Genomic DNA, 25,303 nt, shown 5'->3' with positions numbered 1-25,303 from the left:
GTGTGCAGAAAAACACTATATAGGTGTAAGCAATTATTATTATTACTATAGTGTATTTTTTCTATTTATTTTAAAGGATTAATGTACTCAGAAAATACTTTTATACATTTTTTGATAATCTGTTATCAAAAACTTACTGTTCTGTTTGTTGTGAATGCATGTATGGGTGTACTGTATATTCACAGCATAGCAAGATGACTACAGGTTCTGCCTTGATTTCTGCTGTTTTATAAGAAATCAGCTAAAAATGTACTTTTTGCAAAGCAAAAATCCACATTAAAATTAATATGGATTGATTTTTCATATTAATTCATTAATATTAAAATAAATGTATATCTTTACTGTTTGTGTTACTTTGCAATATATAATTGTAATTTGTTTCTCAGAGAGTACTAAACCAAAGGTTTGGGTTATATCTCCTAATCAAGTGCTGTGGACAAATACAAGTGTGAGTCAGTGTGTTTTGAATTCCACAATCCTGTGTTAATATGAAATACTCCTTTATCTTGTTCCCATTCTGTAGACCAATTGATATCTATTCCTTTTGATTCCGATACTACACCCCCTTTTTTCTCTGCCAAGGACTTCAGCCTTATTCTTGACCCTTCTCTCTCCTTTTCTTATCACATTTCCACCCTGGCCCTCTCCTGCTGTTTCTTCCTGAGAAGTGGCTTCGATATTCACCCCTTCATCACTAACTTGTCTATACAACTTCTAGTTCACTCCCCGGTGCTCTCCAGCCTGGAGTACTGCAACTACTGTATCTTGTGGCAGACGTTAGTAAGTACTATTCACACTCTCCAACTCATTCAGAATTCTGCTGCTCACCTGGTCTCATTGCTCTTATGCCTGGCTTTTACCGCAGTCCATCTATTGGATCTCTACAGCTGCGTGTATCATTACCACTCTAACCTAGGCTTATCCTGCCATGACAGGCATATCCGACTCAACAAGTGAATTAGCAGTTAACATTTTGCTTTTCATTGCCATAAATAATGCATTTTTTAATTGTTCTAAAGTTCCTGAGTGTTTTCCATGATGTTTTTTGCTCTTTTGGTTTGTGCCCATCAATCAAGCAAAGATCATAATGATTCTTATCAGTTTGTCAGTATACAACAGAAGTGTTCAAAAAGTGCAAAAACACTTTTTCTGTTGCCTAACACCATAAATAGCCTGTCTAGCACTGCCTATAGTCAATGCAAGAGTAATAATAGTGTATATGTTATTCTTTTCCTTATTTTTTAAATTTATTTTACATTTTTGGAAGGTGCAGAAAACAATTCCATTCCTCACAAAAATGAATGCAGATTTTTTTATATTTGTTCAGTCACCCTCAAATTCTATCTAAGGTAGTAGACCTTTTTTAACTGCTCGATTGACATTATCTTAATTTTGTTCTGTGCTGCACAGGCATTGTGCTTCTGTCTGACTTACTGTTCTGTTTGTTTTTGGCATTTATTTACTTTTGACTGCTGAATATGAAAGATTTTTTTGTATTTTGTTCATGCATTTATGGATATTTTGTTAGCTATACTGGATAAGAGTGCCTGCTAAATTAATAATAAACAAGATACAGATTGCATAAACCCAGACATCATTTCTCTGCATTGAAGGAGTTGTACTTAGATTGAAGATAGTTTATTGAGTCAATATGTTTTTGTGAAGGACTATCTGTGTCAATCCAAGCATGTACAAAATGAAACTGGAGCATTTCCTGTTTTTTTTTTCCCCAAGTACTTTTCACTTTACTACATTTAATTTTGACATCTTAAAAAGGTACTGTGTGATTAACAGCCTTCCATTAAAAACCTCTTTTTGTAAATGACAGATAGGCTTTTAGAAGATAAAAGCACTGAACTGCTGAATAATAAGTAGGTGTCAGTAATAGTCTCACCTATAGGCTGCTATAGTGGCATAGTGCCAATAGATTATCAGGAAGCAATCAAAACCTTTTATCCAGAGGAGTTAACAACAATGAAAGACTACACAACTTGTTTTTTTATTTTCTGTCCTTTTTACTTCATAAAACCTAACTACAATAAATATGAACAGGAAAATAAGAAACATTTATTCATTGGGGATCTAAAACTTAATATTCTTATGACTACCTTGTTTAATCATTCAGTGTTCAATGGCTTGTCTCTATGGAGGTGCTTCATATTCATGAAGTATAAGCCTAGATATTACTGCCATAAATTCCTTGTTCAATTTTCTCATACACTGAAGACAACTTCTAATAGCTTTAATCTGTTGTCAATGAGTTAGAAAGACTTGTAACTACTAGGCAAATATCAGCCATCTCTACATATTGTTAATCAAATTTCTAGTTATTTTATATGTAACATCATTTGGATTAATATTAATAGATTTTTTTGCAAAAAGATATGGTTAAATAGTTTGTATTATTGCAGCATATGAAAAATGCTGCAATATTTTTCAAGATGGTTAAGATGGTGTCATCTTAACCATCTCCAGCTTAACACCAGCAAGATGTTTCCATCCAGGGTGAGGACATAGAGGGTGTACATTCCTACAAGTACTTAGGGGTACACCTGGATGATAAGCTGGAGTGGTCTGGTAACACTGATGCCCTGTACAAGAAAGGTCAGAGCCAACTCTATTTTCTTAGGAGACTCAGGTCCTTTGGTGTGTGTGGAACACTGCTACACATTTTTTATGAATCAGTGGTGGCGGCGGCCATCTTCTACGCTGTGGTGTGCTGGGGCAGCAGCATCATGACAAAAGATGCGAATAGGCTCAATAAACTCATCAAGAAGGCTGGCACTGTGCTGGGGATGAGCCTTGACCCCATGGAGGTGGTGGTTGAGAGGAGAATGCTGAACAAGCTCACAGCCATCATGAACAACACCTCTCATCCGCTTCATGGGACTGTTACTGGGCAGCGGAGCACATTTAGCAATAGACTGCTCCAGCTACGGTGTTCAAGGGAACGTTTCCGCAGGTCTTTCCTCCCGGCGGCTGTCAGGGTGTATAACGCTGCCCTAGGCTAGGACTGTTAGCCCTTCATTTGCTCCTCTATGGACAGCATGTTTCCTCCATTGTACTTTTTGGACAATCAGTCTGTATAAACCTATGCACATTTTGCACATATTTTATTGTTTTTACAGCGACTATGATCAGCACATTTTGCACACACCTATGAATTTATTTATTTTTATTTATTTTGTTTGTCTTTTGTTTTATAACTATTCTGATGTCTGTTTTGCTTGTCTTGGGCTGGACTGCTGTAACACATCAATTTCCCTATGGGATTAATAAAGTATTATCTATCTATCTAAATAATGTTTTCATTATTTCATTTAAATGCAAAAAAAATTACAAATTACTAAACTAAATTAAACTGCTGTAACAGTTTCTCATCTAACCCTGCACTCTGGTTTTTGTAAAACATCTCCCTTTTAATTACTGATTAGCTTTCTAAGTTCAAACATTTCGTGCCTGCCAAAATCTTTTAAACTGGTTTTTAAAATCTTAAGAACAGTTATGAATTTATTTTTTATGGGGACAATGTTTATACTTACCTTACATCATATACTTTGAAATTAATATCAACAAAAAATAAGCCTATATTATTTATAAGTTTACCAGTCTGTGGTTAAATCGGAATCAATAAAAAATATTCTGATGTTGCATTTGTGGATGCATATCCAGAAAATAACTAATTTGATTATATTTTTCAATCACTCTGCAATATCCTTTCTCATTCCTTAATGATGGGTTAGCTAAATTGTATCATTTGTAATATAACCACATATCTTTTCAAAATTGCACACAAACAGGAAAGATGAATGAGGCCTTAGATTATCTTTAAAAAAAACAAAGTATAAGACAATTTACAAAGAAACGAATAAGTCTGTTATATATAAAAATTCTATTCAATCACTAATGCTCCGAATGAGCTCTCAGCAGGGATCTAGATGAATCATTTCTTGGGAATAATGAGGGGCTTGAAGGGAAGGGTTCCTACTGAGGAGATGAGAAATGAAAGCTGAACTGTCCCATGACAGCACATGGATCTGACCTCAGCACCCCCCTGCTCTCTATTGCCCTTCTTTCTACCAGCAGGTATCACTGATAAGCAGTAATGTTCTGATGGGAAGATGGGGGTCATGAAAAGGATAATACAAAATTGGAGTCTGGTGTATTTCCCTCTCTTTACTATGGTTATTCTGCTGACAAATTATTTGACTTCACTCCAGTTTGTTTATTTTTCATGCCATCAATAATCTATTATGTACTGAAGGTTAGCTTCAACCACCACCATATATACTGTACTTATATGACATTTGTCTGGATTTCACCATTGTATTGTATAGATTACAAAAAAGAAGTGGTTTTGCCCATCTCTAGTTGTTGTTAATGTACTTCAAATGTACTCATTTTGGGCTTAAATAACCCTGGAATTTTCTGTTCTTACAGCGCTTTGTGAACTGAAGGCTAATGTGAACTGAATAAGATCATTGTTCTACAAATAATTAACAGAAAATGATAGGGAGTGAGATATTTCAATTATTTTTGCCTGCAGGAAGACTGTCTAATGCAGAATATTTAAATGTACTTAAAAGAAGCATTAACAGAGAGATACCTAATCAATATTCTAAGAGATTTGCAGTTGTGTAGAAAAGCTAATGCATTAATTGAAGACCAGAGTAAAAATATAAAGCTGAAAAGAGTAACCTGAAGAGAATATGAAAGAAAATAAGAATAAACTAAATTTCTAGTGAATCTAAAAAAAACATTGTGAAGAAACTGCTGTGTATATGATCAGTGTTTTCCATTGCAAGTCTGTACATGTCAATGAATTATGTGAAATAAAATAGTATATATATAGTATTTATTTTCTCATCCATTATCGAACATAAGCAGCTTTCTGATTACAGGTGGCTGGATTAAGCATTTACAGCATACAGTACTTTACCTGCTTCTTAAACTGGCCATAACCGAATTCCCTTCCATGGTCTTCTGGGCAATATTATATAGAATACTTGTGATGCCTTTCATAATAGCTGGAATGGCAGAAGACCAAAATTTTGCATAACCTAGAATACAGGAAAAAGAGTTTGTTTTTAATTGGCTTTATCTCATTACAGAAGGGTATACAGAAGTATAAGTGCTGCACTGCTGCTTCTTAAAGAAAATCTAGCTGCACCAATCTGTACAGTAACAGTTACTGCTACTGTACGTAAATGTCTTGTCTGTTTGTGCTTACTGAAGTCTTAGTGAAGAGGGACCTGAACTTGAATCTCCTACAGCTAGGCCTCAGCTAAACAGTGTTTTGTGGTCATCTTTCCTCTCGAAAAATTAATATAATGTAAAGAGTTTTGTCATTTTACTTTTGTAATTGAGGGTTCCGTAATTTTGCTTTCTCTGGAGCATCATAATAAAACAGACAGCACAGTGGTGCAATGGTTAGCATTGCTGTCTCCCAGTGCTGAAATCCTGGAATCAATTCTGGATCTGGGAAGTGCTATCTGCATGAAGTTTGTATGTTATCCCAGTATTCACATGGGTTTCCACCAGATGTTCTGTTATCCTTCCACAGTCCAAAAACAAACAGGTAGGTTAATTGGCCTCTGGGAAAATTAAACCTAGGTGTTAGTTTGTGCTTTGTTTGAGTGTCTACACTGCAACAGACCGGCAAACATCCAGGGTGTACCCTGGGTTGTGGCCATTACTTGCTGGGATAGGTTCCAGCTCCACACCACAACCCATGACATTGGAAAACAGTTAGAAAACTGATGGATGGACCATGATACAACAGAACTGTATACACTATGTCACAATGTCTATATAAATATATAAGTGCTAAGACACAGACGCAAACAAAATGTTGGCTGTGAGAAATATGTGCTACAGTCACATTGCTAGAACATCTCTGTAAAAGTTAGTACAAAGCACTACAGATCAAAGAATTCTTCAGACTGCTCTCTGTTGTAGGTTCTCATCAGAATGAAAAAAAAGGAGCAGCTATAATCAGTACTATGGGATGCATCCACTTCTAATATAACAATGGTCTCAGGACCACCATAGCAGTCTCTGATCATTCATTTGTGATCATAAGCTTGTGGGCAGTTGGTCTACAATAAATTCCATCTTCAAGGAATTGACCACATACAGTGTACTTGTGTGTATGGTTGTTGATGTCCTGTATATTCAGTTTTGGTAAATACAGTACATGTATTAATAACAACCATTGTAATATTGTCAGTTCTGATTCATTTTCTAAAACAGAATTGACTGGAAAAGGCTGCACATTGTGTTCATTTAACCTTGAATTGCCAAGCACACACTCTGCATAGCATCTGACCTTCTATACATTCCATTACCAGGATGCATACTGTATATGAATACTGTATACCCTTTCTTTGTGCTTTTACAAATGCTCTGCATAGTAACTAAACTATTAGCTAGTTACTAGCTATAGGAATCTAAACGCTGCACTCATTGTAGGGTTAAGGTTGGACATCACATTCCAAATGTTTTTCTACATTACTGCTTCGTATCCATCCATTCATTCATTTCTAACCATTTTATCAATACAGAGTCACAGGGAAGTCGGAGCCTGTCCCGGCAAGCAAACAGGAGTAAGGCGGGATACACCCTGGATGAGACACCAGTCTGTGACAAGGAACACATAGTACTAGCATGTATCTGGATAGTGGCCATTTCGTTCTCATCAATACTCTGGTTTCTTTGAAGAAGAAAAGTCAAACATTCTAGATAGGTCAAATGGACTCGCTTTGTAGTCTTTTATATGTTCTTATGTTTTATTACAACTACATATTTTATTTGTTTCAGTTCTACTTACATTTAATTGGGAATTACATCTTTGCATACATGGTAACTCACTTTGGATAAGGATTTTACCAAGCTAATAAGTAAATAAATAATAACAGCAACAAGAATAAGACAAAATTATTGTATCTTTATGGGTTTATGTCTACTTTTGACACAAGTCATGTTGTAACATAAGTAATAAAATAAAGATCATCTGCATTTCAGTTCAGTTTAAAGATGTAAATTGAGATTTTAAGATCAATCTAGTTACTAAATTAACTTCCAATTGGGTGTAATCCACTACCAAATTAAAAATGGATTACTCATCGGCTCACTTAAGAGGTACTGTGAATATTTGCTTGAAGACCAATAAATCAATCTTCAAAAATATTTATTGACTCTCACACATTATTATAATAAATGAGAAATATATTTACCTAATAAGTCCTCTTTGAGCTGTTTACTGTAAAATCCTTCAGAAATCCCTTGACTTTGGAAGACATCTATATGTATTTCACATCCCCATTCAATTAGAAGCTGGTAAGTAGGGAAGAAGATATATCAGCTAAGAAAACACGGAAAAAGAAAAGTACTTTGGATTTGCACAGTTAGAGTCACAGAACTATAAGCTTTACTGTATTAATCAATGGCACAGACCAAGTCTTTAAGAAGACCTGTAGCCCGTTACATGATCAGAAGTGTGAAATGAATATAGAGACATGTTTAGGGATGAAAATAGGTTATGAACAAAAAATAAATTCTTGAGATTGATATAATACCACTCTAAAATCTTTAACAAGTGACTTCATATAAGTTTTGATTACTAGTCATGAACTATTAGCAAAGGTCCAAGGTGGAAATAATAATAATAATAATAATAATAATAATTAATAATTAATAATTGCTTACACTTATATAGCGCTTTTCTGGACACTCCACTCAAAGCGCTTTACAGGTAATGGGGACTCCCCTCCACCACCACCAATGTGCAGCATCCACCTGGATGATGCGACGGCAGCCATAGTGCACCAGTACACTCACCACACATCAGCTATCAGTGGGGAGGAGAGCAGAGTAATGAAGCCAATGCATAGATGGGGATTATCAGGAGGCCATGATTGGTAAGGGCCAATGGGAAATTTGGCCAGGATGCCGGGGTTACACCCCTACTCTTTTTGAGAAACGCCCTGGGATTTTGAATGACCACAGGGAGTCAGGACCTCGGTGTTACGTCTCATCCGAAGGACGGCTCCTGTTTTATGGTATAGTGTCCCCATCACTATAATGGGGCATTAGGACCCACATGGACCGCAGGGTGAGCACCCCCTGATGGCCCCACTAACACCTCTTCCAGCAGCAACCTTAGTTTTTCCCAGGAGGTCTCCCATCCAGGTACATACCAGGCTCACACCTGCTTAGCTTCAGTGGGCTGCCAGTTGTGAGTTGCAGGGTGATATGGCTGGAATGAAGTTAATTTACACCAGGGCAGGTGTTTGCCAGCTTCCTGCTCACGTGAGTTATTCTTAAAACCTACGGTAGGTGAGCCTAGCAAATGTCCTGCGTAAAAGAACGTGCTGAGTAGGAGGTCGATGACATAATGGAAGACCACTTTAGACATGGAGAATCATAATGTTGTGGTATTGTTTCTTGTTTCGTTGGGACTGCATTTCTGAATATATCTTTTTTAATTAACACTTAGGTCTGCCTAGACATTTTTGATTACAACAGAGATTGTCCCAGGGGTAAATTCTGTCTTCATCAACATTGCTGAATTCCATCTTCTATCTCTAAATCTTGCTGGAATTTTGTTTTACCAATTTGATGGAAACATGCTTAATAAAATAAGCTGGGACATCCAAGCACAGCTTTGCTATGTCTCCAAACACGATTCAGTTATGTTGTATGTTGTATGTTCCAACGTGGCCTGGTTATTTCCAAATTGTGAAACCCTGATAAAGAGGTGTCTGATTTCATGACAGTACTTTGTGGAAGGGATCAACTTGGTGAATGCCTATCGGCTTTACTGCCATTACTTAGGAATTCACTGACCTATTTGCTTTCATCCTCCGTCCCTGGTTTTTTTACAAAAACAAAGTTTGTTTGTTTTGGACAACAGCAAAGATTAGTGCGGATTTTCATTTGTTAAACATAGCTTATTGCTTGTTGATAAAATTCAAAATTAACAAATAATTGACAAAAATCTTACCACTTTACGAACCTCAGATGTATATATTCTTTATACCGTACCTAAAAAAGCAAGTAGTGACAACCATCTAAAGCAGAAAGCCACCAAGTGTAAGGGGTGGTCAGAGAAACATGGAGCTTGCTGCTCCTATTCATTTATATATTCGTATTGTATATAATACTGTACATACACAATCCAAAGCAGTAGGCCTCTTAGTACAACTGTAAGCTTTAAGTGTTATGCTGCAGCCATGGTAAAACTGAGCTGAAGAGTGATAACTGGCCGAAGTCCAAGGACAGGACTAGGGTAGGCTCTTGAGGTTTACTGGAGTAGCTATGTAAGAGAATGGCTGTGTGTAGTGATGGGAGAGAAATGAAGGTGAGTGTCTGAAGGAACAGTGTCTGAAGATATTGAGAAGAAAACAGGCTTCTATGTCTTGGCTAGAGAAAGCGAATAATCGGTAGCTGTGGGAGCACTGATCAGAGGAGAAAGCTCTTAAATAGGCAGCCTAATGAGCTGATTGAGAACTTGATTCATTGCCTGACTGAAATATTGTCAGACGAATTCAGAGGTGTCCCAATCTCATGTGCACAGTGTTTGAAGAAGGTTGTGAACTTGTGAGAATGTTTGTGCTACCCCTGGCAACTGCAGAACACAACTCTGTCCCAGCCTGGGCATGACATATAATGATAATAATGATGGTGATAATTCCTTACACTTATATAGTGCTTTTCTGGAAACTCCACTCAAAGTGATTTACAGGTAATGGGGACTCCCCTCTATCACCACCAATGTGGAGCATCTGCCTGGATGATGTGACGGCAGCCATAGTGCGCCAGAATGCTCACCACACATCAGCTATCAGTTGAAAGGAGAACAGAGTGATGAAGCGAGTTTGTAGATGGGGATTATTAGGAGGCCGTGATTGGTAAAGGCCAATGAGAAATTTGGCCAGTATGCTGGGTTAACACTCCTAATTTTCTCGAGAAGCACCCTGGGAATTTTAATGACTACAAAGAGTCAGGACCTCAGCTTTAAGTCTCATCTGGAGGACGCCTTTATTACATTATAGTGTCTCTGTGGGTGTAGGACTCCCACACTCCCAGTGAGTGTCCTCTACTGGCCCCAATAACACCACTTCCAGTAGCAACCTTAGTTTTTCCGAGGAGGTACTGGCCAGGCTCACACCTGCTGAGCTTCAGTGGGTTATCAGTTGTGAGTTGCGGAGTGATATGGCTGCTGGCTCAAATATAGTAAGTAGTATTGTGAAAGTTTCCATATATAAGGCTAATGGATTTTGTTTTACTGAAGATATGTTTAAAAAGTATAACCTCCTGAAATTCAAACATTCAGCTTTAATCTGAAGGTTAGAAATATTTGATAAAGTTTCCTTCATCAACGCAAGGCCATGGAAAGAAAGAAACTGGATAATCACAGTAGCATGCGTGATGTTTTTAACTTGATTGCTTTGTTCAGGTTACTCAGGAACACAGTAACACAAAAGACAGAGGCCAATGAATGGTTTCATAAAAATGAAAAGTGGAAAGAAATACACTTAACAGAATTACTTTAGGAATTCTAAGTAAAACAAAAATGCATTCTGCAGTTACAGTTTTGTGTATGTTACCTTACTGTTCCAACTTTCACAACATGCAGATAGACTGTTTGGGGATTTCTTAATGAAGACATTAATACTTTAAAATATAAGCAAACAGTAGCCAAGACATGAATAATGTCAAGAGAAAAAGAAAATGAGGAAGTGATCCTCATGTGTTTAGTTACTATGCATTTCCTTGCATCTTTTTCACTACAGGCTTACTGATATGCAAATATAAACTTGGTACTCATATCTGAACAAGACAAATATAACAGTTTTTTTTCCATTTTTGTCTTTGCTTAAAATTATTATATTTATTTTTTACATATTGTATGTCTTAAACAACAGCAGATTATTTTTAAAATGCAATTATAAAGTTACTTTTACTTCCCTGAACTATTGCACAGTATTCCATTTGCATCATCTATTTATTGGGGAAAAACAGTGAAACATTAAATCTGTAGTACATAAAATGTAAATTCCTACTGCCTATATTTATTTCTTGAACACCTACTTTTATCATGAATAATACCTAATACTAATAGTGCTCCAATTCTTGCTATACTATACATACTGTATCCAAAAACTTGGATGTAAGCTTTGTAAGAAAAAATAACATCTCATTATAACATTTCTATAGAGAAGCAATGACACTTCTAGAATTGGAAATAAAAAATAAGTATCTGAAGAAATAAAAACTTTCAGATAGACAATTGACAGCACTTCATGTATTATATTTGCTTGTTATTCTACCACATTATTAATGCTAAGGATGCTAAAAAGCTTAGTAGCACTTTTACTCTTGCACCAATATTAAATTTCAGATTACAAGAACTGTAGAAGAGATCAAACTTATTTTCCATTGCATTTAAAAGGAAACATATCAAGACCTTCAAAGTCCTTTTTTAATTAAATGATATTTGTGCATCTTATCATTTTATTGAAGTGGCTATATTTTAGTTTCATTTAGAAGCATTACATAAAAGTTGTGTTCTGTATTTTTAAAATTAAGGATTTATCTTTTAAGACAGATATGGTGTACATCAGCTTTGAGTGAACAAGATTTATTGTATTGTACAACATTATTCTTCATAAACATGTTAATCCACATGCCTCAAAACTTTTCTTGTTTTCTGAAACTTTCTGTTGCCATTAACAATAGTATGGATTTAGATGTTGGTACCTCATTCACTAAAGGGTGGCAATATGCTCTGCACATGGTCAGTTCTTTTACTGCTTCTTGAGTACACCTCCATTATTCACTAACTACAGCACTACTAGCCTAACAAGTGGACCAATTCCTTTTTCCTTATTCAAGTCTCGTACATGTAAGAAAAAAGATCAGTTAATAGGCACTAATAGTCAATAGTCACTATATTACTGTATATTACTATTTACAGGAGCGGCATGGTTATCATTCATAGGTACACTGACATCTGAGTGGCGTTTGTCTGTTCTTCCTGTGTTTGCGTGGTTTTCCTTTGGGTGCTCCAGATTTCTCCCACAGTCCAAAGTCATACTAGTAGATTAACTGGCTTCTGGGAACATTGACCTTAATGTGAGTGTGTTAATGCGTGTGTGCCCTGTGTTGGACAGTGTCTCATCCAGGATGCATCCTGTCTTCTACCCCTTGCTTGCCGGGATAGGCTCCGGCTCCCCCGTGACCCTGTATTGAATAAAGCGGTAGGAAAATGGATAGATCCTATTTACTGCCCAATTCCCAATTCTCTAGTGTACTTTTGTCTGCAAACCCTGTGCTGCTGCCTGTACAGCAACAATATATAAATCATACATTTAAATGCTTAATGTGCATATCCCTAGCTCAGTGAATACTGGAGGAGATGCTTCATTTTTGCACAGACTGTGGCTTAACCATTCAGTGCAGTCATGATGGCAATTACTGTCAACAGCAGATCTGTTCTTTTTAGAATCTTACACCGCAAGAACAATGAACATGAACATAAAGTAATGTGGGCCAATATCTCACCATGCACACAGAGCGGTGATGGCCAGCAGCAGCAAGGAGGAATGGTGTACATCCACTTATATTCTTCAGATCTGCAGAGGCACCACTCTCCAACAGAAGAAGAACGGTTTCCTTTTCAATATGAAGAAGGGACATAAAAACAGAAGAAAGGTTACAAACAAAAGTAAGCCAAATCTTTCCATCTAGCCTGGTAGGGTCTAGCAGCTACTTTTTAAAAGATTGTCAATGGAGGACATGCCTTTAAGCCCCGAAATAGATCTGATTACTCTGATTACTTTTCAAGTTGTCATAATCTGCTTTCTTGAAATTATAATCCTATGAATTGGACTCTACCTCTACAATGTTTATGGAAAGTGGATGGTTGAGTAGCAAATCTGCCCAAGACCATGACATCAGAAAAAAATAACTCAACAATCAATCCGTAAGAAAAAACTCCTTTTAAAACATTAATGAATGATAAATCAATGTTCATATATAACGTCACACATTTGGATGTGATGAGCTACAGCAGATATGATGGTATCAAATTCAATAGGCTATACACTTTTCATAGAATGATCAAACTTTAATATCAAACATCTCTGTGATCTTATTGATCACAGACCCCAAATTCTAGGAAAGTTTAAATAGCCTTTGAAAACATGAAAAGCCTTTCCCCAAGGTTATATATGAGCTTTTACTGTAAGTCATGTAGGAGCTGCCTATTTGTGTCTTGCACAAAGGCCTTCTAATAGCTTTTCTGAAACGTGGTGAAGTGGTAATTGTTTTAACCATATAGTTCTGAAAAATATGGTGTAAAACGTTCCTTATGAAATGAGAGATGGTTATCACTAGCACCAATCTGGTAAGTGGGTGATTAGACCCTAACTGGTCATAGTTTAACCTTTGCAGTCACACCAGGTATTAATTCCAGTTTTGTTTTTTTCGAGTCTGGGTTGGAAATACAAAATATAATTGAATACAAATCACTGTTTATAGTATACACCTCTTTCACACTCAGTTTTCTCCCACAGTCCAAAGACATACAGGTTAACTGGTGTCAGTGATCCCCCAGATGAGCATGTAAATACATGCATGTGTTGCCCTCTGTGATTGGAGTTTTGTTCACTATATACTACCATTTTGTGCCCTGTACATGCTGTGTTAGGCTAAAGAAAAAGTGGTTAAAGAAGATAGATGGATGGGTGAATGATATTGATTAAATTTACATACTGCATGTCAAAGTTATTTCATCATGTTATTTACATCAAAGTGTGATATACAGTAAAAACATTCCTCCTTTTAGAGGTTTAAGGAAATTCTATTGTGTGCTTAACATTTGTTCTCATTTGTCCTTGATTTAACAGAGGTGAGCAATTAGTACTTATATGCTACTTTTTCATCTCAAGCTTCCTACTGCAACATCTCTTTATTTTGCAAATCTTTAGGTAAATCCTGCTAAGCCAGAATGATTGCAATTGAAGTTTAGTTTGTAAAGTGGGAGTATGGTTCATTCTCAATCATAAAGTGGCAGAACTGTCAGAATCTGAACTAACTAGGAAAAACAAGACGTAAAAATCTGAGAATTGGCATAAAGCTGATGGTTGTTTTAAATGCAATGCTGTCAAGTCAGGGGAGAGAGGCAACCCAGAGTAAAGGGTGGACTACCATACAGCCTTAAAATACAGTGTACACCTAAAATATTGAGGCAGAAAAAAATGATTTTTTAGTATGGACTAAAAACAATAATAATCCATCCATTTTTATCTAATTTAGGGTTGCTGGGGAGCAAGAACCTATTCCAGCAAACTACAGGAGCAAGTATACACCCTGAACATGGTGCCAGTACATTGTAGGACACACATAGACACTAACATGCACACACTCCCACAAGTACTAAATTTTCCTGAAGTCAATTAACCTACCAGTATGAACTTGGACAATGGGAGGAAACCAGAGCACCAGGAGCAAACCCACATGAACACCAGGAGAACCTACTGTACAACCTCTATGCAAATAGTATCCCATGAATTGATCCCAAAGTCCTAGTGCTGTGCAATGCTAATAATAATTATTATTATTAGTAGTAGCAGTATTATTGTACTAGTAGCAGTAGCATCAGTATTGTTGTAGTAGTAGCAGTAGCAGTAGCATATACCAGTAATTATTAATTCACCAAACATTTTATTTTAAATAAAGTAAATTCTAATAATCTTTATTCTGAAGCCGAAAAAGTATTGAGTCAACTGACACGTGTCATGTATTTACTACTGGATTGTTAGGAACAAATAAAATATGTGTGAACATTTTATCAGTCTGTCTTGCTTTACTGTAGCTTCAAAGTGTTTGTTATCTGTAGTTGAAAGTCAAAATGATACCCCAAAAATTTTCTGTTAGATAATTTTGAAGAAGAAACCTTGAAGCTCAGTCTCAGACAAAACCAAAATACAAAAATTGAGCATACTAAAACTAATGTTTTAACTGAAAAAGACAAAAACTGCAAGTACAATTGTTAATCTGCCAGGACTGGGTCAAGAAAATACATCTGATTTAATGACATCAAACCTTAAAAATACTTAGTAGTCAGTAGAACCAGCAACAGCTTTCAGGGTATAGTGCATAACAACATGTCATAGAAGCAACTTAAAAAGTCAAAGGTCATTATTCATCATCTTGCGATCCACCAACTGGGGATCTCGTGAGTGGGTACGACGGATCAACGTCCATTGAGTATGAACTTTATTATTATTCACATCATAGTTTTTGAGTCTTGATTCTCAATTTACTGTTACAATTCCTGGTTGTTACAGCAAATTAAAACACCCATCTCCTACACTTAACAGACTCTGTTAAGTTACAGTCAGGGTCAAACTGAAGACAAGAGCAATCCATAGAGGCTATCTAGCTTTTTACAAGGAACTGAGATAACCTGAAGGAAAGGAAGGATCTGAGAAGCCAGTAAATGGAGAGGTGGCTGAAGGGAACAACCTTTCAGAACTCAAACAATACCAGCATCCAAATAAAGGCTGGCAGCTAAGAACTTGAATTTCATTAGCATTAAGACAGGAAAGGTTCAGTGAACAAGGGACCTTATTTTGTATTAGCACATCTGCTCAATATACAGTATAAGATGACAAGTTAGCAAACCACATGGAAAACTGACATTTTCTCCATAAAGGCAAAACAAATTCAGAATGTCCCGATTTAAGCAGTAAAGAATGTTATACTGAATGTCATTATTTAATGTAATCAATAATTTAATTAACGAAAGAAATTAGTGAAGCAAATTTCTTTGCTTCCTGGAACAATTCTGATGTATCAAATGCTTCCCAGTCATATACAGTATACTGTAGAAGTACTGTACATGACAAGGTGAATGAGGTGTAAGTATATGCCATTAACCTCCCCAAAATTGAGACATTAACTGTTAACATGTCACAGGGAAGACAACCACATACAGTACCAGAGATTCAACAATGATTTGGAGGAGAGGCACATTCCTCACCAAGAAGGAGGTACCATATCTGCAAGTGCACAGGAGGTAATAGGGATCATTATGTTTGCACAGAGCCCTGGCCAACTATTCCCACCCTACCATCAATAAGGGCTCAGCCTGTTGTGTGTTACCATGTTGGGAATCCTGGTTACAGCTGGCTAGAGATGTGACCTAGGCTTGAGACTGAGATCATGGGGCTCAACTTGTTTTGGGGCAAGTGCCTTTTCCAGTTGAGCCCCTTGGGAGGCCCCAACTGGGAGGCCCATACAAAAAAACTGTCGGAGGGGGCGGTGCTGATAAGATGGAGCTACGTGATGCATCTGGTACACAATACAAAACTGAATCATCAAGCACTTGTTGAGCTGTTTTGAGATACTGTTGAAAATCCATTAGCCTGGGATCGGAATTCCTTTAAAACACACCTTTGAGGACCCCAGACGCCATATTTGTGTGAAATATTTGTGCACACCTATGTGATTCTGAATATTCTGCAATTCAAAACCTGGAACATTGGATTTTGCATGAATGAAATGAAGAAGACTGTTAATAACACTATATTGTCAAATAAGAAGTTCTGTGAGTTGAGGATGCCACTGTGTAACGGGGCAGCTGTTTCTTTTTGCACAGCAGGTGTGCAGCTTAGAGACCAGTCAGAGAGAGAAAAAAATGCAGGCATTCACACAAGGCAGAAAGAGAGTTAGATCTGCTGCGGCTGTGTTCTCTCATTTTCTCCAAAAATACGAAACAAACATAGGTCCAATCATCTAATTGTCTAGTTGTGGAAGACTAGTTTTAGGGTTACTGTTAGAGTAGGGGAAAAAATATATTTCCCATAGGTCCTAAGTGTGATCCAGGTAGCTCTCCCTTTGGTTAAACAGTAAAGCACCTTCCTCTTTCCTGTATGGGCTAGGTTATGCTAGTACCTATGCTGATGAACTTCTACCGCTGCACCACCGAGAGCGTCCTTACCAACGGGATCACCGAGTGGTACGGCAAAACACCTCTTCTCGAGAGAGAGAAAGGCACTGCAGAGAATGGTGAATGTGGCCCAGAAGATCATCGGCTGTAGTCTCACGGAGATTGAACAGCTCTTAAACATGAGGACCGCTGCGGTGGTAGATTTCTGGCTATCACAGAGGACAGTCACCACCCCGGGCATGAGCTCTTCACCCCACTGCCCTCAGGTAAGAGATACAAGAGCGTATGGACACTTACCACCAGATTCTTCAATAGCTTCTACCCACAAGCAGTGCGATTGGCGAACACATTTGGCCATGCCCCTTGGACACACCAACACCTTCTACCTCATTGTAATTGTATTTATTGCAGTCGTTGTTTACATGCCTACATTGTTTACATTCAAACTGTTTACTTATTTACTTGTACACTGTCTACTGTTTGTTTGTATATTGTCTTGGTGCACTGTCTGCACTTTGTGTTTTACACTTTTTTTTAACAATCGAGAGACTTCGTGTAAGTAAGAATACCATTGTATCAGTACATGTACTGTACCGGTTTCATATGGCAATAAAGTTCGAGTTCAAGGTTAAAAGGAGGAAGCATAGCACTGCTCTCCTCTCATTTCAGTTTAGGTTTACAAGGGATTCCAGTGAGGCACAAACAGGTATGGACCAGGTTAGGATAGGAAGATTTACATCAGGATTGATTCAGCCTCAGGTCCGGTTTCAAAACTCCTCGCTGTTTATAGTAGCATGTTTGGTTAGCTTATAGTGAGCAAGGACAATATAACAGGCAGTTTAAATGTACTGGTCCTCCAAGGTTACACTACCAGTTTAGTGTACACCCTGGCACACACTGCCATTCTAAAAAATAAAATCAAACAAAACTGCATTGTCAATCCAAAAAATGAAGATATATATAATATATATAATAACATCTATTTTAAATTGTGAGACACAATAATACAAACAAAATGTTAACTGCAGTGTACAATTCTGTAACATATGCCTTATTGTTACAACTATCAATGTACTGTATATGTTTAAAGACCATTTTCAGCTTTAAAAAGAATAATGACCTACCCAAAGAACCTATCTCTAATAGCATTTATGTCAGTTACTTCACAAACTGAACATCCAAGGCAAGTTTTATGACAGTTATAGAATAATATGTACAGAAGGATTGAAGAATAGATCTAGTTTACATACTGTGTGATGTAATGTTATTTTTCTTTTTATTTTGCTTGCTTTTAGCTTGTGTGAGTTATTTTAATACTTTAGGTTTTCCAGCATAAAATAATCACCACACACCACAGCCCTCACAGCCCTCGGTCTCCTTGGAAACCAGGTGCATGTGCATGAGGAGTCACCTCCTGGGGCTGTTCAGATCTGCTGGGGCCAATTGTCCCAACCACCTGATGGGTGCTAATCCCATCAAGCTGAAGGATATATAAAGCCAAACTGCCACTGAACTGGTGCTGTGTCATTGAGGTACCTCCCGACCCGGATAATACTCTGAGCATTACTAAACAAAGTCTCAAAAGGACTGTCAGCTTGAATCCTTCCCGAGAATTTGTCTGTCTGTCTTGAACTCACTCTGCCTGCCAAGCACAAGACCAGTGGCCAGGATCCAAAGCCATCCTTCCTGGATGAGCCTTGAGACAGTAACTACTATCATGGATCAATCCCAAATGCTACTGCTTTCTGTCCTGCCTCAGCAATCTCCATCAGTCTCAGCTCTCCATCCTGCTTCAGCCATGTCTGTCAGCTCTCGTCTGTCGCCAGGCCTTCACTGGGTGCTGGCTAATGGCTTCTTTAGCCAGTCAGCAAGACACAGTTTTCTTCATTGTTGCCTTCAGTGTTTCAAACATTTTTTTCCCATTTAAAAATAAGAGACATCCCCATAGAAACATTCCATCTGCCACACTGAAGCAGGAATTAGGTCGTCCTTGCCTAAAAAATTCATTTCTCTCTGCAAAGATTATTAGAGCCCTTTCTATAAAATACACAATGTGAGATACGTATATTAGCAGTATAATCAGATGATTAGCAAATAGGCAGAATTTCAATTTGTAGAATGCTGTTCTCTGCATGCAATAACTGTTAGGCTGCTCTAATTCCATCTTAACGATGTTTTACTGAAGAGTCGCTGATGCTACAGAATGCTAACAGCACAGTGTTAGAAGTGCTGAATTGACTAATTCATAGTATTTGTGTACTACAATAATAACATACAAATTCAACACATTAGTGCCATGATGTATCAATACAACTAAATAGCTAAGGGTGTAGGTATTTTGCTACATGTTAATATCACATTTACATCTAGCATGTCATGCTCTTGATAACTTGCGTGTTCGGACTGTACTTCCTTGAGCTTATATCTATCCCCTACTTAAAGAGAACTATTCACTATTAAGTGAGTAGCATTTTCCAGTTCTACAGTTCATGGACAATTTTGTATGACTACGGATTCTGCAATGGGCATGATGCATTAGAATGTCTGTCTGCATTGAAAGGTGTATATTTTACAATGACAGTATGACACTATGGAAATAGCTTGGAGCATAAAATTCTCATACATATTACAATACAATATTTTCTGTGCATCGTAGACTGGTATTTGTAGATCTATATTTTTGGAACTTTTTTTGTAGTTTCCATCATTAACACAGTATATATACTACAGTTCTAGTTATAAACTCTACTGAATTTTGTTAAATATATAAATAGCTGAAAACGTATCAAATATGATTGTTCATTATTGTTCGGCAGCTAGTGATTGTTTTTAGCTTTATCCCACAAGCAAACCCCAATAAAGAAGGAATCACAAAGTTGGGAAAATTTTGTGCAACTCACAAAATGCCCGTTCTTGCTTGCCAAATGAAGAGCTGCATTTCCATTGGAAGGGTCTTGGGAGTTAATGACTTCAGGATAAGTTTTCCTAAGGAACAGGATCACATTTCTCACTGCATCGTAGTCTTTGGATTTCAGAAATTTGAACAGGACCAGTCGCCAATGGTTTACACCTCTTGGAAACACTTGGTAGAGAAGGCTGCAATCAAAAATGTCTTATTACTCAACCTGATTAGGGGTGGTCGTCTCACTAAAATAAGTAACATAACAATAAACTGTAGGAGAGGAGAAAATATAACAAAGATGAAAAAAATATTTAAAGCACAATACAAAGTAAATCTTATTTGAAAATCTATAAAGTGGGAAAAGTGCACAAATATGAACAGCAATGGGTGCATTTCTGTACTACTGAGACACTTGGTGTAACACAGACAGCATTTTTTACAAATGTATAAAATAACAGGTCCAATCTGATATTCCTGGATTACAGTAGCTTTTCATTAAAGCCATTTTAGCATTATAACTTTTCTCAGGGATCAAGTTTGACAAGTTTGACAGTATTTTAATAGAGGAAGTCAAATAATTATTCTACATTACAAAACCTTCATTTATGATATAATATGTAGGTAATTTTTAAGCACACATTAAGCTTTTTTATGTCACGTTGCGCCGTGATTAAAGGTGACATAAAACGGCATTCTGTATCTTTACAAACACCAAAAATGAAGAATTGTAAAAGTAAACGGTTGGAATTTGTGCATATTATTCTGAACACACTGCCACAGACATGTACACTCCCACACTCAGACACCCACTCTCCAGCACCCACACAATTGCAAACACTGCCAGCTTGTTACCAGGGAAATTTTTTTTTTTAAATAACGGAATTTGACTGACATGCTAAATACTTACACTGTGTTTCTTTTCAAGATTTTGTTCTTGGAATGTATTTCAAGAAACATCTGGTGAAACATGAAATACAGAATTCAGACTTGAAATGTTAAATATCATATACTAATAAATATTTATTCAATATTTATTTAATGGTACATACCTTATAGAGGTGACTGGGCTTGGACCTGGTATAAATTCCATTACTTTGACAAAGATTTATCTCCTTTCCTTGAAAAAATAATGATGGATTTTTAAAAATTATATCTATAAATGAACTAATCCATTTTCTTCTGGAAATGTAACATTTCAGTCATTACAATTATACTGCTATAAACTGTGACTGAAACAAAGAATGACAAAATAAATAAAAGAATGACAAAACATTAAATCTCCTTGTTATAACACAAATGCTTAAAAATGAATAGGAATTTATCTTCCTGTTCTAAAACTGCATCACTAAACTAGTAGAGAACGTTTCTGTTTTCTACTATATTGTGGAATTTTATTGTGAGAACTCCACAATAAAGGAAATGAGATTTTTCCTAAAACAAATAAGACGGGAGCTCATTTTATTACAAAGGTTCAAATGACGTTATCAGAAGTTATCTCCAAAAACAATAAGAACAAGGTCCTCTCCCACAACATGCGGAAGATGAGGGGGGTGATGCTGTCCCTTCTGTCTGTCTCTCTTTGGTTTCCCTGTCTTCCTTTTCTTTTTCCTCACTGTCACTCTTCGGTTTCTCTCTCTTCATTCTATTCCTCCCTCTCTTCCTGTCCTCTGTGTTTTTATGAGTTTTTTGTCTGTGCTGAAATTTCTAATGATATATATAAATGAAACCAATTGTCTGAATAAGGCCTTGAGTACTGCAATAATATGAGATTGGCAAACATAAATTTTATTTTCTCCTCATGCCCTGACAATACTCTCCAAATGATGATATTGATGGTAAAGTGTAATAAAACAATTGTGTATCCTGTTTTTAACGTTTCCTCGTGAAATGGAACATATGGAATTATAATTCCGGTTTTCAGCAGCTATAGAAATTCTGATCCTTGAATGGGATGGTCAGTTAATTTATAGTCAATTGCTCATCAAACCCATTGTGAATCCTCTAAAATAACTTGGTATTTCACAATACCAGCAGACAGCCATATGTCTTATGAATCAACGCTACAAGAAATAAATATTGGATTCTGGATTCTGACATTTTGGTTTTCTGGGTAATATATTCAATAGTAAACGTACTTAATATGAGTTTATTGAGTAATAAAAACACACACAAAAAGTTCCCTATCATTTTATCCAATAAAAGCATGCATCAAATCAAGATCATACATTTTAGTTTTTTGTGCTGTTATTGATCATAGCATAACTCAGATTTGTTAACAAACCGAAATGCCTGAGACTGCAAAAATGGCATTTACAAAAACTTCAGAGATACTGTTAAACAAATGATTTTCCCCTTATAAGAGGACTTGTGCTTTTCACAAGCCTAGAAGATAATTAGCTTTATTCCGCAGGCCTTGTAAACGATAGTGAGATTAATTTATGTCCAGTTTTACCATACACGCCTGGCTTCAGAATCTATGCTTCAAACAATCAAAAGTCAAAAATGAAAAGGTTACCATGTCGTTGGGATCTTGAGGTATCGACAATGAATTCCCCTGTCTCTTTATTCTGAAGTATGGCTCTCCGATTCCTGGGAACAGTATCATTTTCTTGTGCCAGATTAAAGGCAGTCCCTGCAGTTAGACTCAGACTAATTCCAAGAGTCTGGCAAACATTGGCAAGAGTTGCATTCCTAGAGTGGTGTGGAAAAAAAACAATCACTATTTTAAACAATTACAGGTTTAATGGGAAATTAATAATTTAAATTATTGTTCTCTTAGGAAGAGATCCTGAATGCAACCTTACAAAACAGCAGTGAATGCTTAAACATAATTTTTCTGCTGCATGATCACATTCTATTGAATTGTTATCACATTCTATTTGCAGAACAACCTCTTTACATATACTATAACGTTATCAAACATATGTCTCAAATTTGAGACTTTAATAAGGACACACCTTCAGAAACAAAAAGAAAACAAAGGCCAAGTGATATATTCTATAGAATAAAATCCCAGAGGAAGCATAGAAATAAGTAGAGGAGAGCAGGCTGCAGAGTCCAAAAGAGACATGTGACTCACCTTATCCAAATGTTTCATGAAACTCAAATATAAATTCTGAAATTTTATGAGGGAACTTGAGAGAGACCAACATCTTAAAACACCTCTGAAACTAGCTGTTTTGTCACAATATAATTAGGATAGGGGATTTCAGCAACGAAGGGAGTAGAGATGTGAACAATAGACTCCCCCTTATAATGCATACTGGCAGAGTACACATTATAGAGTAAACAATATAACAAAAATTAAACTCCTTGGGACTAGCAATACTGTTACTGTATGTTATTAAATCAACTGAAACAAAATTACTTATTTGTCGTTTTGCTGTTTATGCGGATCATTTGCATAAATATCTGCAGAATGTACACTTCATTAAAATATTTTGCATATTCTATTTTTTGTTGCATAATTCTGCATTTTCTCTGCTTAAATTGTTTGTCTGACTAATAAATTTTGATATATCTCAAAGCTGATTGCGTGGAAATTTAAACTGAACTAAATGAGATCTGAGACCCACTGGTGAAAGATGATGTAATAAAGCCTACAACTGTTTCTACTCTGTTCCTACAACTCTGTTCATCACTTCATATTTTCAGAAGAAAAACAATGCGATGGCCAAAAAACAAACAAACAAAGGAGTAACAGTTTGAGATGTATAAAAAAAAGACACAGAAAAGGAAACAGTACAAAAGAAAATAAGTAAACCTGAAAAATATAAAAAGAAATCTTCATTTCTGGAAACTATATAACATAGAGATAAAGAGTAGAAACTTTTTTACATGGAGATGGAGATCAGCTCAAGAGAGGCAGACAAAGCCAAAGTTTTATTTTGTATAGAACTGGGAAATGTGGGGAACAGTGCATGAGTGTAGAATTATGTCCACAGAATTCCACTTGCTTAAATACAGTACAGTGTTGTGGGCATGTGAAATGAGCTGCCAGGTCTCAGTGTGAATATTAGTCACTGGGGCACACAGGAATAGCATTCATGAGTTTCTTGGATTATAAAGTGTTCTTATAGTTAAAACAATGATTTATAGTACTGTATAAACAGGCTCGAGGCACATCGAGACTTAAAGTATCATGATGTTATTTTTTTAAGAGATATAAATGTACCTGTGTTAAATTACCAGTCATTAATGGAACCTTGACTAATGTTTCTAGATTGTAATTAAATTCCATAAATTGATGCCATTTGCTACTCACTACAAAACATTATTTCAAAAATTTTAATTTTAATTCTGATTTAATGTGACAAACAATGTTCTTGGAGCTTTCTTCCTTACAGACAAACCGGACCCAGATATTAAAGTGACCTGATATTGCCAACCCAGATTCTAAATTACAGTAATTAGAGTTCAGAAGATTAGATTAATTAGTAGGTAAACATACTTTGCATCACAGGAGAGAAATGCCAGCTACATCATAGACCTGAGGTTATTTATAGGGGAAAGATTGCACTTGTACGATGTGCAAAGATCGTAGAATAAAACAATAAAACTGTCAGTGTCTTTAGAAATAATGGTTTGACCACCTTCATTTCACATTATAAAATTGTCAACCATAAAACCATAATTCACATTTTCATGAAAGAATGGTAAGGAAGGCTCTGTCCAAGATGAATGATGGCATACATTGAGGAATGTGAGATACAAATCCAGTTCTTTGCTAAATTATGAGGACTGTGTCACAATCCTACTGCAGATTAATCTAACTAGGAAAAAATTCCTTATATCACATAAGATATTTCATTAAAAATGGAAAAAAACACCTTATTTAATTTATATCTTATATACTTTTATGCTGTAAGCATTAATGTTTTCAAGATGTACAAAATGAGCGATGTAATAAAATATTGCTTCCTTTCTTGCTTGAAAGTAAATGCCATAAATTCACCAGGTAGCTCCCATTATATACTAGTATTTATTGTTTCCAAGGGACCTATGTACAGTAATACAATGAAGCATTTCAAGACATCCAACCATGATATGCAATCTGCACTTGTTTTTGCCAATAGCTAATTTCCGTATAGCATTTCTTGTCGGCAGCCAAGAAACTACAAAAATATGAAGCAAGAAACTACAAAAATATGAAGAGAATATATTATTTTGGCATCTTGTTTTTGTGGTAATAATCAAATACATTCCCTGTAAAAAAAACTCCAAGTAATTATGCATAATGCACTTCTCTTCTCTTCTGGCAGCAGACACACAACATTTTTATTAGGAACTGATCATTTATTATGTATAAAAGTACATGGTGCATACACTTCAAAACTCTGTTCAAATGCATTTGTGATTTGTCCTCATCATCTAGTTGAAATCTGATATACACCTTTAACAACTACCATTAGCACAGGGAATCAAATTCACCTCTTTTCTTA

General features: G+C 36.3%; 1 protein-coding gene across 1 annotated transcript in view; it reads right to left on the bottom strand.

The window, feature by feature from the left end:
- Positions 1-25,303, bottom strand: part of LOC148829307 (uncharacterized) — a gene marked incomplete at its 5' end in the record, with an annotated part of 111,831 nt that overhangs the window by 53,870 nt on the left and 32,658 nt on the right. Inside the window, 7 exons of the mRNA XM_088922641.1 lie at positions 4,940-5,060; positions 7,236-7,335; positions 12,568-12,678; positions 19,861-20,056; positions 20,770-20,819; positions 20,912-20,979; positions 22,378-22,553. Coding sequence (XP_088778767.1) covers positions 4,940-5,060; positions 7,236-7,335; positions 12,568-12,678; positions 19,861-20,056; positions 20,770-20,819; positions 20,912-20,979; positions 22,378-22,553 — 822 coding nt within the window. The remainder of the gene's footprint in view (positions 1-4,939; positions 5,061-7,235; positions 7,336-12,567; positions 12,679-19,860; positions 20,057-20,769; positions 20,820-20,911; positions 20,980-22,377; positions 22,554-25,303) is intronic.

Source organism: Atractosteus spatula, chromosome 8, assembly GCF_055471065.1.
Source record: "Atractosteus spatula isolate fAtrSpa1 chromosome 8, fAtrSpa1.hap1, whole genome shotgun sequence".
In the NCBI taxonomy this organism is placed as follows: Eukaryota; Metazoa; Chordata; class Actinopteri; order Semionotiformes; family Lepisosteidae; genus Atractosteus; species Atractosteus spatula.
Note: the sequence above shows the minus strand (reverse complement) of the source record. Positions and strands in the feature narration are given on the sequence as shown.